This window comes from Notechis scutatus, chromosome 2 (genome assembly GCF_049901735.1).
Source record: "Notechis scutatus isolate UNSWTSFEM ecotype Mainland chromosome 2, rNotScu1.2, whole genome shotgun sequence".
Classification (NCBI taxonomy): Eukaryota; Metazoa; Chordata; class Lepidosauria; order Squamata; family Elapidae; genus Notechis; species Notechis scutatus.
Genome location: NC_142010.1, coordinates 226036957 through 226053714, shown reverse-complemented (window position 1 = coordinate 226053714; position 16758 = coordinate 226036957). Strand labels below are relative to the sequence as shown.

The 16758-nt window shown below is 34.6% G+C and overlaps 1 protein-coding gene across 3 annotated transcripts in view; it reads right to left on the bottom strand.

Annotated features, from left to right (window-relative positions):
• Positions 1-16758, bottom strand: part of KIAA0825 (KIAA0825 ortholog) — a 160424-nt gene that overhangs the window by 74425 nt on the left and 69241 nt on the right. For 2 of the 3 annotated variants that reach the window (XM_026672456.2, XM_087958170.1), the window contains exon 19: positions 9490-9584. In XM_026672456.2, the coding sequence (XP_026528241.2) occupies positions 9490-9584 (95 nt within the window). Of the gene's footprint in view, positions 1-4874; positions 5233-9489; positions 9585-16758 lie in introns of those variants that run through there. The other variant, XM_087958171.1, reaches the window with a different exon arrangement.

Sequence of the window (16758 nt, the reverse complement as noted above, 5' to 3'; positions counted from 1 at the left end):
CTAATCAGTGAAGTAAAGTTCAACATTTCTTTTATAGAATCTGTCTCCTGACCTGGCCTATCTTAAGGTAACAGATAACAGATAATCAGAGTTGGAAGGGACCTTGTAGGTCATCTAGTCCAACTCCCCTACCCAAGCGGGAGACCCTACACCATTTCTGACAAATGGTAGTCCAATCTCTTCTTGAAAGTCTCGTGAAGTAATATACTATTGTAAGTTTTTTCTTCAGTCCAAATTAGGCATTTAAGTTGGTCACACAGTCAGCTAGATGTTTAGACTGGATTTGGCATTTTTATCCATCTATTGAGTCCTTCTCAAAATCTTGGGATAGGCAGATATTGTGTGATAGTATTAGGATATAAGCTGTTCCAAATAAAGCTGCCTTTTACAGCTGACTAATGGTGATAGTGATAATGGTGATAATGGAAATAGGAGTATATGTCAGAATAAAATATATTTTATTCTAACATGTTAAGCGTCAGGAAGCATGTCAAGCACTAAAAAAAACCAGGAGATCCAGATAATTCAAATTCTACAAGAATCTGACCTACTAACAGCCAAGGAAAGTTAGTAGGAGATAAGATTAGAAGGTATTCAAGGTGGGCTGGACTTAGACCTGTTTTGGGTGTGAAGGGACTCATGACTGGTGACACATTTGACCCCTCCCTCGGGCTCAGCCTGGTCATTCCTACAATAATAAAGAATTATATGAATGTTGCATCCAGTTCCATAGCCAAATTCTAGAAAAAGGATTTATTTGGGCAGTAAATCAAATAAGAGCAGTACAATGAATACCTGGGTTCAAGGCTATTTATCAGGTTTCAAAGAAGAAGAATCAGAAGAAATATGTAGCTACTTTGTAATTTATTTATTCCACTCCATAAAGAGCAAAACCCCAAATGTGTTTCTTTCTAGTATTCCTTCTCTTCCCTAATTGGGCCATTTAGTTTAGGAGCTCAGAGCGGAGTGGAGGGGAGCCATATCTCTCGTCCTTGGTTGGTCTAAACTCCCTTTCCTGAAGGCGGTTGCAGCGGTGGTCAGAAATGGCCATCTCAAAGAAGAACCCGACTGGATAAGATTGTGCAGGAGGAAGACAAAGAGGAAAGCAGGACAGACCGGGCTAAACAACAGAGAACATCTAAGCAAGGTACCCTGAATCTAAAAGTACTTACAGGGATACTTCTGAAAGAAGACTTTTAAGCGGCGAAGGAGAGAGAAAAGGAGGTTAAAAACCCTTTTCTAACCTTTATATTGACAATTACAAATGATATGGAAAGAAATCTGTACTAATTTACCTTGACACTAATAGGAAACATTAAGCTGAAATTTAAGTGTCAAACGAGAATAAAGATTTTTTTCTTTGGTTATTTTAAAGCCCCCAAAAGGAGAAGAGTGGAGGCAAAAGCGTGGAACTTGGAATAATGGAAAAATGGAGTGCCACCTGGAAAAATAAAGAGGATTAACAGCGAAACTTTGAAAAGACTCCCAAGGATACATTGTAACTGAAACCTTATTAAAGGATACAGTAACCCACGGAAAGGAAAAGTAAAGGAAAGAAACAAGAAGGAATAGTCTGGGATCATCTGTTGATATAAAAAAAAAAGGTGTTTTTTTGGCATTGGTTTTTTCTTTCTTCTTCTGTTTTTACTTAAAGTCAATTGGGTGGTTGTTCAAAAGTGTTTAAAATGGCATCACTCCTGGAGGAATTGAAGATGAGTCTTAAAAAACAGAAAGAAGATGCAGAAAAGGGAGGAAGATCCTTTGGCTTTGTATTTGAATTTCTTGAAATGGAGATCTTGAACTATGAAAAGCAAAAACTTCAAGAGCAAGAAGAAGGGTGGGACAAAGAAGAAGCCATTTTCAATGATCAAATAATGCAAAGTGTGGTGATAAGGGGAAAAGGGGGGAAAGGAGTTAAAAGTTTGAGATTAAAGGGAACAGCCAAAAAGAAAAATAGTCTGAAAAGGAAGTATAACAGTAAGGAGAAGCAGAAAAGAAAACCACAGAAAGGAAAATTAGAGAGAGAAGGGTATAAGAAAAGGGATGAGCAAAAGTGGGGGAAGATAGAAAGGGAAAGAACTCATGAGGGACAAAAACAGGAAATAAAGAAAAAGGGGAAATGTACTAGGATTAAAGGTATTTGCTCAGCTAGAAAACACAGAGACAATGGCTAAATTAAGTTAAAAATGAGGATTCTGCAAAGGTACAAAAGGTAGTGTTTGTGACAGTAGAATACTGTAATGAGTTAGAAATGAAATAAGTAAATAATCTATGAGATAAAACTGTATTGTTATGTAATGGTATGTTTATTTATAATTAATGCAATAATAAGAAGAGAGGGAAACATTGTAATTGTTTCTAAAGATTGATAAAATATTGAAAAGAAATGTGAAAGATTTATAAGGAAATTTATACCAGTTATTAGAATGAATTTGAATAATTATTTTGCTTATTAACAACTTATAAGATAAAACTGTATGATTATCCAATGGTATGCTATTAACTGTTAAGTAATAATGAAGAAGGGAGGGAAACACTTCAACTGTTCTCAAAGATTGATAAAGATTGAAAAGAAACGTGAAAGATTTACAAGGCTCATAATGAATTTGAATAACTATTTTGTTCACTAATGTGTGTATATATATATATATATATATATATATATATATATATATATATATATATATATATATATTGTGTGTGTGTGTGTGTGTGTGTGTGTGTGTGTGTGTGTGTTTTCTTAAGTTTTGGTACTTACATGTATGGTGTTCGGCTTGGTTGGGTATTCTCCACGTCATTGTAGTTCTTTTAAAGTTGTAGCAACGTTTCAGCAGAATCTCATCTGCCATCATCAGGCTTCTGTATTGTGTCCGTCTGTGGGTCAGACTTTTACAGTGGTTTCAGATTTAAATTTGGGGCAGCCTATTGCTGTGCCAGAATGGTTTTTTCTTCATCCTGATTGGTTGGGAGTCTTGGTCTGTGTTTATTGGTCTCGGAGTTTGCTGTGTTCTGCTTGATGGGTGTCTCTGATATCTTCTATATATATATTACTATGTTTTTTAGAATTTTTCTCTTTATATTTTTAAGGAGAAGTACCAAGCAGAGTCTGAATGATGAGAATTACATGATATAAAATAGATATTAGAAATGTGAATGTTATAATTTTAGAATGCATAAATTTAATGTTTAATGAAATTTTATATGATAATAACAATAAGACTTAATAAGACGATTGGCAATCATAGAGGGAATTTTGCTTTTTAAGAAGGTTGGAAGAGAACAATGAAATTGTAAACAAGACAGATGAAAGTATAAGTATAATGAATAAAAAGATATAGAAATTTAGGTAAAAGAAATACAATTAAATAAGAAGAATATTAGATAATTATAAAAGAAAATTAAGAGAAGTAAAGGGAGAAATTGTGAGAAGTTGGAAAAAGAGTAATAAGATATGAAGTTGAATATATAAGATGAATATGCATATGAAATTGTGTCTGTATGGAAATGTGACAACCTGGAACCATGCTATACTCAAATAAGATGTTTTATTTGTTTTGTTAAAACTCAATAAAATTTTATTAAAAAAAAAAAGAATTAGTATAAGACTCTGTCACTCCATTTATCTATCCATCTATCCAAAAACAGAAAGTTCAAATTAGAATCCCTAACTGTTGGCATTTTAGATTCAGAAATATCTGATAGGTGCCTGAAAGCCTATCTTATATGCTTTGACTGATACTGGCATTTTACATTCATTGTGCCCTAGTGATCTGAGATCTTTAAAAAGTTATTATAGCAGTATACAAGAAATCGAAACTTACAAATTAAGAAAAAAATTACATATGCTTTTGTTTGCTTTAGTTTCTTATGCTAATATAAAGTATCCTGTAAAAATTGGGATATTTATATAGAATAAGTCATAAGAAAAGAACTGTCTTCAATTATATCTTATTTTGATCAAAAAAGAAGATAGTGGGAAATAAAAAAAGAAAATAAAACCACAGGTGAAATAGTATTACATTAGCTATTTAATCTGGGACTGATGATAAGAAAATTTGATTAAGGAGATTCTGCTGCTCTGCATACAAAAAGAATTCATTGTACTTCATTAACAATAAGAAGTTACTGAATTCAATACAGCATTTACTGAGATTTGGCTTTATGCGTAGAAGTGACTTCATTTTTTTAAAGCAAATGTAGCATTGAATAAGCTATGCAATTATTTCAGAAGTAATTATATCATTTTACTGCTAATTTCATTAAAACCACACTGACAAAGATTTAGTTCTTTATAGGTGGTAAAAAAGTTCTTTATTAGAACAATTAATACACACATACTCATTATATTTTACGGTGAATTTTCTTAAAAGGCTGCAATTACTAAATTAAAGAACAACAAAAAGAAGTATAAAATAATAGAGGTCAGAAAAAGGCAATTTTACTCCTCACTATATTAATAACAATAGCATTGATATAGCAAAGAGCATGAAAAAGTAAATCTTTTGCTACAGTAAACAAAGCAGCCTGTTTTTAGGAGAGAAAAATATGCTACTTAGACCTTCAAAAACCTCTCCTCTTCAATAAGAGGTAAAATTATAATTATGATTTTTTTAATGTTCTTATATATACAACATTTTAACATGGCTGGCATATCACATTCCTAACATTTTCAATACCAGTTCTTATATTAAAACCAATCTTTGGATGGAAATTAATTTCCTGATACTTAGATTTTAACTAACATTAAATTTTCATTAACTTTATAAATGAAGCTTGTAATTAATAATTACAAATTATTTTTGTAAGCCAACTGGATCCTTTCAGGATTATAAAACAATAACTAGTTACATAGCAAAGCTAGTGTGCATATACATCGATGTAGTCACATTTTATTACTGCAGTCCTTAGAGATAAAAATAGATCCAGTTTTTAAAAATTAGTGCAAATGCTTGTTTCCCTTACTTAAACAACAGCATTTTTCAAGTTGAAAGAGAAAAAGGCACAAGTGTTTGCAATCCCATTTTGACAGCATTGTGTGGTAGATATGACTTTCACAGTCTGCTGGCAGTTTGTAGGAAAGCCACCACACCTGTGACTTTGCTGTTGATTAATGAGTCTTTCAACTTATCGCTACCATCTGAAGAAGGGCCATGGCCTTTCCAAGCTTCACTGGTTCATTCACTTTCTACTGCAATCCTACCGAGCTAGCGTCTGTACAAAAAAACCCCACACCTGGTTAAAGCAAATGAAAATATGTTATGTTTTTTAAATAAATCAAAAAGGATATAAAATTAAACAAAATGAATTGAAGAAAAAGGAATACAGTTGTATCATTACTGTCAACCTAAAGATTCATTTAAAAACCTCCCGTCAGAAATATATTATATGCTGCAAACTTTTGGAGTGACACTATTTTCTCTTCACAACAATCTGGAGGTCTGCAACAAAGGAATTTCCATTTGAAAAAAAAAGAATTTGCTACATGATTCCAGAGAAATCTTTCCATATGCTGCCATTGTACTGAAGAACTTGTAATTTACATTTTTTTAAATATCTCTGTCAATTAATAATACATTGAAACAATGAAGTAAGTGCCAACTTTACAAATCAGAACACTATAAATGTCACAAGATTTTTAATCTCTCCTTAGAGAACAACTGGCTTAAACCAAAAGGAATCAGTAGGCAATAAAGATAACTACCCAATGAGCCAAAATATCGATGCTTTGGGATAACTAGATAAACTTTCTCCTTTTATGGAACTGTCTATAGTCTTCAAATTCTCTTTTCTTAATAAAATATGATATGAAGTGTGAAGACAATTATAATTGGCTCAATGTCCTGAAAATAATTGCATTCATTGATTAAGACAAAAAATCCTCTTTGGAAGAAAGAAAAATAGACTATAATTATAAAAATGCTTAAGAAGGAAGCATTTTTTTTTTCCATTTTATACAAAATCAGATGCAGTCGAGATAAATTATTTTGGCCAAACACACACAAAAAAGTAGAAGCCTATGTTGTTATTCAACTTTAATTATGAAATGAGATTATATAATGCTGAAATACAAAATTATTTTATTTTTTTCAATGAGACCACCCTGTAAAGTAATTAGTCTTAGTCAAATCATGGAATATTGCTTGTTTAGTTTTACCACTGGAAGACACAAATGTAACACCAGCATTAGTTCAGACTGACTTAATTTCATGAATGAACAATCTTTGACAGTAGATATAAATATAAATATAAATATAAAGAAAAGGTATTTGATGCTTTTGAATATTGGTGTAAAAGAAGATGCCAGATAACACCATGCACAACCAGTAAACAAATAGATTATTAAATAAAGCAAAAATGACCAGGTTGAAATTTCCATATTTTGAAGTCATTATCTGAAGACTTTGCTCCCTTGAGAAATCAATAATATTGGGAAATGTAGAAGAAAAGAGAAAGCAAGACAACCAGCAACAGGTGTACAAACTTGATTATAAAGACTATGAGTGCACTGTTGAAAGTTCTGAAGAGACAGGTTGGGGACAGATCACTTTGGAGATGAATTAACTATCTCATTCCTAAGAGTCAGAACAACTTAAAAGCATATAATCTATCAATATAATTGTCCCCTGTAAAAGAGAATACAGCTATGAAGAGTTAGTAATCATGATAACTACACATTACTTCAAGCATTAGAGGCAATACTTCCCTAAATAACAGCTTCCAAGCATCTATATGGGGATAAATAAACCTGTATTAGTCTTTCACTTTTATCTCAACAAGGTATAAATAAGATTATGGGGGCCCTTGAATATATATAGGCTTATAGGCTTCAAGGAACATTGACAAGACTTTTAATATTTGATATGTTTCTACTGTAGCATACGGCACACAAAGAAACTGGTTTCAATTTAGGTTTCCAATGAAATATTGCTGTCACAACTGTATACACACAACCACTAGTTCGTCGTAGATTTGGAAGAGAAGGGATCAATAGAACAGAAAGGATAGGCTGTTGTCAGGGCTAACATTCAGTTTCAAATAGGCTCTAATTTACGAAAAAAAGTAGAGAGAATTTAACTATTAATAGATGAGACATTCAAACAGGAAATATTATGACAGTTGAGTCTTTTTTATAGCACAACTTTATCATTGTTAAAGATAATATTTATAAAAAGGATAAAAGAAGTAGAGCTAGACTGTATAAAAGTCTCAGTGGTGCAATGGTTAGAGTGCTGTACTGCAGGCCACTTCTGCTGACTATTGGCTGTCTGCAATTTGGCAATTCAAATCCCACCAGGCTCAAGGCTGACTCAGCCTTCCATCCTTCCAAGGTGAGTAAAATGAGGACCCAGATTGTTGGGAGCAATATGCTGGCTCTAAACCGCTTAGAGAGGGCTGTAAAGTACTATAAAGCGGTATATAAGTCTAAGTTATTGCTATTGCTATTTCTTTTCTATACTAAGTGATTAAATGCAGATACCCTTAGTGCCAAAAACATTGTTTAATATATTCTGGAAAATTGTTGGAATTATTATGTGTAACATAATAATAAAGGTTTTAAAGCATGCTGCTAGAGAAAATCAGCAATAAGATAAATATATAAACATTTACTCTATACATAGCCATATATGACATATATGTATAGACATTATGACCTATGACTTGCTGTCTATATGTACACTGTGAGTTTATACGCCGGAGACAAATTTCTTGTGTCTCCATCACACTAGGCCAATAAAGAATTCTATTCTATTCTATTCTATTCTATTCTATTCTATTCTATTCTATTCTGTTCTGTTCTGTTCTGTTCTGTTCTGTTCTGTTCTGTTCTATGCCATGCCATGCCATCCCTTGTCTTGTCTTGTCTTGTTCTCTGATCATTTCAAACAAGAATAGTAATACTACTGTGTATTAAATATGTGCAACTAACATTTTACCGGTGGCTGGGTGCAATATATAACCATGTATCTAGTGATCTATGAAGAAATGTTGCAACTTTGTCCTAACATACCCATTAAAAATATATTCTGCAAGGAAACAGTTTTTTCCAAATGCAGACCATACATTTTTTTTTAACAATCATCACTAGAGCTAAGAGTTTAGTAGCATTGGTATTTCAGGATAGTAAAAACTATCTAATCAGTTATGTTATTTTTACAACTGAAATTGTTTAGATAGTCCTCGATTTACAACAGTTCAATTCAATTCAAACTTACAACAGCACTGAAAAAAGCGACTTACGACTGTTTTTTTATACTTATGATCATTGTGGCATCCCTGTGGTAATGTGATCAAAATGTCAAATGTCACTTGTCAAATGCTTATCAAATGGCATGTATTTATGATGGTTGCAGTGTCCCGGGGTAAGGTAATCTCCTTTGGCAACCTTCTGACAAGCAAAGTCAATGGGGAAGCCAGATTCACTTAACAATCATGTTCCTAACTTAATAACTGCAGCGATTCACTTAACAAATGTGGCAAGGAAGGTTGTAAAATGGGACCAAATTCACTTAATAGCTGTCTCAATTAGCAACAGAAATTTTGGATTCTATTGGGATTGTACGTCAAGGAGTACCTGTATATCAAATCAAATTGATACTTCAATAATTCTCAAATAAAATCATTTTCAACTCTTCAATATTGCACAGCAATTTAAAATTTTTCATTTGTTATTGTTGACTCTAATGTACTTTCAGGCTATCTTTGGGCAACATATCAGAGCTTTCTTTTATCTGCAAATAGCATAATTTATTATTAGCCGGTTGTTACAGAAATCTGCTGTAGCTCTTCTTATACAAGAGACTTTATGACACCCAAACTTCTCTATTATAGTACTATACTGCATAAGAAACAAAATAATCGCTTCACTAATACATAACCTGCCACTCTTTTTAGTATTCATTACTATTATTTAACATATCGTACAGCAAATCAGTTATAATGGTCATTTGTTATGATAGATATTCTCCAGAGACATTCTTAATCTGCCATCTTTTCATGTAAGTGAACATTAATGCCAATAAAATCATGAAAAAAGTCACATCTTTAAGAAAGTAATACATATATATCCTACTTTTCACCATTTTCTCACCATTTATAACTCAATTAACACAAACTCTTTCTATGTGGCTTCTTTGTAGTATCATACATGCATCCTTCTTTTATGCTGCCATTTATTTGTTTGTTTGTTTAGTTATTGCATTTAAAAGACAATTTCACATCTAAGGAAAGGATATCAGTTTCTATGGATTTTAAACAATACATCTCACATAAGGTAGCACCTCTTGTTTCCAGAAGTATATTTTCAAAAAGGAAGATAGTGGAAAAAATGCAATGAGTATTGGTGTAGAAACAGATCTTTATATTTAAATTTTTAGTCCATTAGTTAAAATGACTTTGTACATTGTTTCACATTTTATCATTTCAACTTAATCAAACAACACAAAGCTGATCAAATTCTAAGAAAATTTTTCCCTTCCCTAATTGCATTACCTGTGTGCTAGCAGTGTCCCAAAGATGATTCTGTTTTGTTCCAAATAACTTGGCAGCATATCTGACCAATCCCACTTCCACTCATTAACGGCACACTGTTGATGTAACAAAGAAAGTATGCTTAGTTATTAATCAGAGTTAATATGATCAGCAAATTAAAACTCCAGCTGCTATAAACTAAATAAGGAGATGTGAGGGCTAGAGCAAGGACTTACCCAGATAACATCAATCTTATCACCAGATGAAGTGTTTTATTCTAGTAAGTCAGCAATTAATTTATAAATCCATTTGGGGATTTAGCCATTATATATATAAAAATAAATCAATTTTTGAATTTTCCGGTTGTTAATGGCATTTTACTAAACCATTTTCCTTGAAAGATTATACATTTTGTATGCATTGTAGCAAATTACCTTTTTACTGACATAAAACATACCAACAGAAAGACCTTAGTGTAACTAAGGTATGACTTTACATATCTACTGTTATATAAAATAATCCATATTCCACTAAATTATTGGATATTTCTGGAAACTTATATAATCAATGCTAACTCATGTAATATCCACATTATACAAACATTTTCCTTGAGGTTGTCAAATGATTTCATGGAAGACAGCATACCATCCAAAGCAATATGTGAGTATGCAACATTAACTGTCATTAGGTAATAGCAAAATCAAATGTCATAATGAGAAGGTGGAAAGATAACTTTTAAAACAAGGCATATCTCACCAAAAGATGGAGGGACACTGGTCTCACTATAAAGGATTTCTTTAGGTAGACCGTTCTTTATATTCAGTTACAATTATTTATTTTAGTCCTTTGAACTCTGGCAGACTATCAGTGTTTTTCAAACTTGGCAATTTTCAGATGTAGCTGGGAAATTCTGAGAGTTAAGTCCACACTTCTTAAAGTTGCCAAGTTTGAAAGACACTGATCTAGTCCATTCCTATCTGAAAAAGTTATCTTTCTTCTGATAGAGCCACAGTCATTTCCCAATCTTATTGGTGTTTAAGCCTATGTCTCAGGCAGGGGTGGGTTTCTACCGGTTCTGTCCACCTCTGTAGAACCGGTAGCTCTGAAGAGCAGCAGTCATAGAACCGGTTCTATGTCTGCTGATGCCGCCCACCCACCTGGGCTCTTACCTGATCTTTATTCCCTGATTTTTCAACTTCAGCTGCCAAACAAGGCACAGCTGCATTTAAAAAAGCAGGGAAAGAGGGCTGTTTCAAAGGCTGCTTCTCTTCTGATGATGATTTACAGGCGCGCGGCTCACAGCATGCAGGGAAACACATCATAAATCACTGAACCTCGTAAATCCCGAACCGGTAGTTAACCCTGTCGTATCCCACCCCGATCTCAGATTGTATCTGGAGATAAGAAATTCATATGTGAGTGGCTCATGTTTCTTTTTTCACTTCTAGCTTTAACCCCAGAACATTATCCATGAAGGAACTCAGTGCTTGAACTGGAAGGAGGTTTCTGACATTGAAAAGATTGAAATGTGATAGATTACTGCCTGCATCCCAAAATGATACCAGTTTAATTCAGTTTTTTAAAACTAACTCTATAACTGATAGCAACAGTCTCTAAGAACACATCTTTTAATTCCCAAATGTGATCTAAGTTTCACAGGCACAAAATAGTCAAATGGAAATGGTCATCAGGTCTAAATGATTTTATGCTGGCTCATTTAAATCTTCCAAAACTACTAAATTTTAAACCGATCATAACTGTGATAGGAATTCTCAAGATGTTATAAATAGTTCTAATAAACAGTTATTTCTAATTAAGATTTATTGATTGAGATTTAAAATTTATAATCCAATAACCACCAGCAAAATGAAGTATATAGATAATTGGTTTAATTAAATGTGTCTCTTTCTTATGAGACAATTAAGATAAGTCAATATTTCATATCATGTAAACAATCTTCCTGATCTTCCACTTCATTGGGTTATAATATTCCTACCCAGAGTTTTTTTTTTAAAAAGAAATCTTGATTTTTAAACAGACAGTGTAAATTTTAATGCTATCAATTCACCTTTTGGGATCCTATAACTGGAACTGCTATCTGTTCCCTTGTTCAACAATTCAAATTAGGGAAACTTCCTGGTACAACAATTTGTTTTTCTTGATTTAATATAGGCAAATCAGATTTGGTAAGTACCTCTAGTTGTTAGCAACTTAAGATAATTCCTTTGGGTTGGAACAGAGTTCTAAATGCCCCAATACACAAAATGGGGAAAAAAAACCCAATAAACCCTACAAATTACAGATATTTATGATTTTTATCCAATATATGGAAACTGTATGTCAGATTTCTAAATAATAAATGAGCATCATTTCTACAAAAGGATTCTTAATCACAGACGCCTAAGCTGCTTTTGTGAATCATTGTTACTCTAGATCATTGTTGGGTCCTTTCTCATGCTGCAGAAAAGCATTCCAGTCCCTCAAGAAAGGAGACAGTTTGCTTCATTTATGGATCTAAAGCCAAATTTGATGCCTAGACCCAAATTCTGGCAAAAACTCAGTGCAATGGTATCCAACTAGCAAATACTCCTTGTAAAAGCTTGTACAAAAATAATCAACTGCAAATAAGATGTGGCAAAGATGGCATTTTTACAAATGTTATTCCTGTGAATGAATCTCAGGGCTGTATTTTGTCCCCAACATTATTTAACATCTAAGTGGAAATCAATCAATCAATCAATCAATCAATCATTCAATCAATCAATTCCTCATAATAAATTGGGACAAATCAAATGTCCTGTCCTTTGAAAGTAAATTTAAGCAGTATAAATGGCTGATTTGGGGCCCTTCAATCAAAGTTTAGATATCTTGGCTTGATGTTTCACCATTCTTTGTCTGGATCAACTCATCATTTTTATGCCTTTCTGACATGTGTTTCATTCCACATTGGGATTATTTTCTTATCTTGTTCACAACCCATTTATAAATTGCTTGTTGATAATTACATCTCAGAAAATTAATCACATTGCCCTAATTCTCGATTATCTATTTTTAATGGGACATATTTCAGCTTTTTTCTTAATTACGTAAAGACTTTCAGATGTAAGCTCACAGACTTTAATGAGTAAAACTAGCTCCTTCTATTCAAATATTTAGACATCTTTTATTAAATAACTAGCAGATAACCTCACATTTAACCAATTTCAGTCATAGTAGTTTCCAGATGGCTTTTGCAAAGGAACAATTAAATGCCTTTCCAATACAGGTCCTGATAAGAAGATCGGACAAGATTACACAATCTGGATATTGAAGCAAGCATGAGAAAGGAACTCAAGATTTGTTTATTATAAAATGAGACACAGAGAAATCTCTGATTTTCATGATTCTGTTAAAGCAGTGGTCCACAATCCCTGGTCCACAACCCAGTGCTGATGTATAGATGAACATATAAAAACTTCCTACAGTTATATAGAATAGAATAACAGAAGGGCCTTGGAGGTCTTCTAGTCCAACCCCCTGCTCAGGCAGGAAACCCTATACCCATGATGGCAAATGTATGGCACACGTGTCGGAAATGGCATGCCAGCCATCACCCGTTGCTCTTCCGGGTTCCGGTGCATGTATATGTGCCAGCCAGCTGGTCTTCGGCACATGTGAGAGTGCCAGAAACAGGAAGAGCAGCACCCTGGCATGCATGTGTGTGCCAGGAAGCTGAGCTTCTGGTTTTCAGCGCGCGCATGCGTGCCGGCCAGAAACTGGAAGACCAGGTGGCCAGCACACATGTGCACACCAGAACATAGAAGCTCTTCCGGTTTCCGGCACTCTCATGCATATGAAGACCAACTCTTCCGGTTTCCAGCACTCCCGCACGCGCCGGGGAACTGTTCTTTCAGTTTCCTGTGCTCCCCCACGTGTGTGTGTGTGCGTGCGTGTGCGTGCGTGCGTGTGCTCCCATTTTGGCACTCAGTGCCGAAAAGTTTCGCCAACACTGCCCTATACCATGTCAGACAAATGGTTGTTCAATCTGTTCTTAAAATCTTCCAGTGTTGGAGAATTCCCAACTTCTGGAGGCAAGTTGTTCCACTGGTTAATTGTTCTAACTGTCAGGAAATTTCTTCTTAGTTGTAGGTTGCTTCTCTCCTTGATTAGTTTCCACCCATTGCTTCTTGTCCTGCCTTCAGTTGCTTTGGAGAATAGCTTGATTCCCTCTTCTTTGTGGCAACCCCTGAGATATTGGAACACTGCTATCATGTCACCCCAGCCCTTCTTTTCATTAAACTAGACATACCCAATTCCAGCAACTGTTCTTTATGTTTTAGCCTCCAGTTCCCTAATCATGTTTGTTGCTCTTCTCTGTACTCTTTCTAAAGTCTTAACATCTTTTTTACTTTGTGGTTACCAAAAGTGGATGCAGTATTCCAAGCATGGACTTACCAAGATGGTTGTCTTCATTAATATCTTGGTCCACTGGCTTTCATTAATTAACGAAACCATTTCAAAAATTCACATAAGGTAAGGCCATTAATCTAATTATCAAGTCAAAACATAGAGATCTGTAAATTGGATTCAAAGGGCAAAATGGGCAATTAAGAACTGCAGGAGATAAACATAAGGTTGTAAGCAGGTGTCATAGGCAAGGCAGAAATGTGATCAAGATGAAGCAGAGAGACAAGAATTCCATTATCCCTACTAATCTAAGGAGAGTGAATTGTAAAGGACACTGCACTATCCCAGCAAATATGTGACACCTATCAGTCCTCATTAAGACCTCATTGAAAGACCCAGTATGATTTTGTGTTATGAGCCAGGAAGACTCAGATTCAAATGGATTCTCAACCACTTTAATGAGTAATTTCACTAACTCTCACTCTCACCTATCTAACATGGTTGTTTAAGGAAAATGGAAGAGAATGCAGTGTATAAACCTGAGTATTTGAGTGTAATGTGGAATAAAAAATTACTACATACAAACATACTGGTACATCCATACATTTATACCTGCCTGATATTTGAAGGCCCTATGCAATTTAAGAACAATACAATTCATGCTACAGTTCTTCTCTACAAACATACACTCCAACTTTTTCTGACTTTGGCTCTCTATTAAACACTATAAGAGTCTCATAAAATAGACAATTTGGCATATATTTTAAGGTCAAGCTTCATAGAAATAAGGGTCATGGGAACAGTCCCTGAAAGTAGGATTTAAAAGAGGATTTTTAAAAAGAATCTTTGAACATAATCTAAACAAGGGGTCTTCAAACTTGACAGATTTAAGACTTGTGGACTTCAACTCCCAGAATTCCTCCTCCAGTCATGTTAGCTCAGGAATTCTGGGAGTTGAAGTCCACAAGTCTTAAACTTGCCAAGTTAGGGTTAGGGTTAGTTGACCTAAATCAAGCCCAGTCATCCAGGATACTACATTCCTTCTGGCGAAGAAGAGTCTACTACTTTACCAGGCAGTCTGTTTTATAGAAGTCCTATTTTTAGAAACAACTTTGATTGACCCATCTTAGCACATGACAATCTATCATGTCTTCCTGCCATCTCCCTGTGACCAACTAGTTTACTGTTCTCTATCTTCTATTAATAATGGATCTAACATTCCCTTTTCTTCCTTTTACTCATGTTGTTTCTTTTTACTTTCATTGAACACCTAAGCTCTTCATCTGTTTTAGTCTTTTCAACTTTCTACAAAAGGCACTTTAGGCACTTTGCTATTATATTTTTTGATTATTATACGTATTTTCCACTGCTTATATATCCTTCTGGGACAGAACATTTGTACCAAGATGTATAATAGCATCAACATCACAGTCCTTGCTGGCATTCTTGACTATCTTAAGAATACGCTTCTTGTCTCTGCTGGCAGTAGCATCTGGTAGACACTTGACCTCTTTCAAAACCTCAGTATCCTTTCCTAAATTTACATCCCTTACAATTGAGTTCCCAACCAGAAGGTGGCTTCTCTTTTTGGATGCCTTGCTCTTCTTGTGTGACTGGTGCGTAATACCTGATTCACACTTTCTCCTTTCCAAAGTAAGTTCTTCTAGGACCATGATCCCCGGCTTACTTGAGTTATCATTATCACAACTACCTCGACCTGTCACTTTAGTGTCCTTATTAAGGTCTGTTATGCTGGGACACAGCAAAAGGTTTGCATCTATGGTCCACAGCTCTCACCCTGCCAGATCCCATGGTTGTCCATACTGCCCTTTTCCTGTGGGATCTTTGTGGTAGTGGGGGCTGGTAGCATGGCAGCTCAATAGATGGCTGGATTGGGCATCTAATTTCTGCTTGGAGACCACAGATTACAGATTCTAGGTACGTAATCTGTCCATGTAGACTGGTCATTTTTTTACAAAGAGGACAGTATCCAAGTTTGAAAAGAGTACTGCAAAAGACAGCTGTAAAACATGTATTACACTGAACTAAGCTGGTCATTTTGAAATAAAATAAAATCACAATCTCAAATGCACTTACATTAGGCACGCAGGCCGCTATCTTTCTCCTTTCTACTCACCCTCTGCTTCCTTCACAAGCAGCCAGCAGCTCCTCCCACAACCTTTGGGAATTTGAAATGCAATGGAAGCAATTCAAACTGCCTCTCTCCTTTCTACTCACCCTCTGCTTCCTTCACAAGCAGCCAGCAGCTCCTTCCACAACCTCTGGGAATTTGAAATATTCTTAATCAAGTGTTTGTATTAGGAATCTTATACTCAAATTCTTGCTCTCAATATTGGGTCCTAGACACATTTTAATGTTATATTTTTCAATCTTTACATTCTACTCATGAGATTTTATCTCAACAGTTTTCAATAATTATTGGGTCTCTTCACACTGTATATTTCTCTTAGTCCTGTTCCAGGGTTTGGTTTTGCATTATTTTCTAGACCCAGCTCCTCCTTCACACAATTTAGTTCAAAGCATTTTGAGTTAGGTTTGCATGGTGTCTTCCAAACACATTCTTCCTAGCTCCCTTGAGGGGCCCTCTTAACAGCAATTCCTCAACTTGAAATATTTCCCATTAAGACTTTCTGGATAGCCAGCTGCTTACTTCTAGAATCCCTACTCATCCATTATCAAGTTCTTAGTCACCCCACTTCCATAGAAAGCAAGATTTTTTTTAGAGTTTCTTTAACAAGATTTATTAAAAAGGGACAGGCTAAAGTTACAGAATTCTCAATAATTGAATGCTTTCCATTTAAATCAATTTCCTCTTTCAGGCTCCGAATGCAGAGACTTTCTCAATCTCATTTTCACAATTCCTATTTTAACTAATAAAGTAGA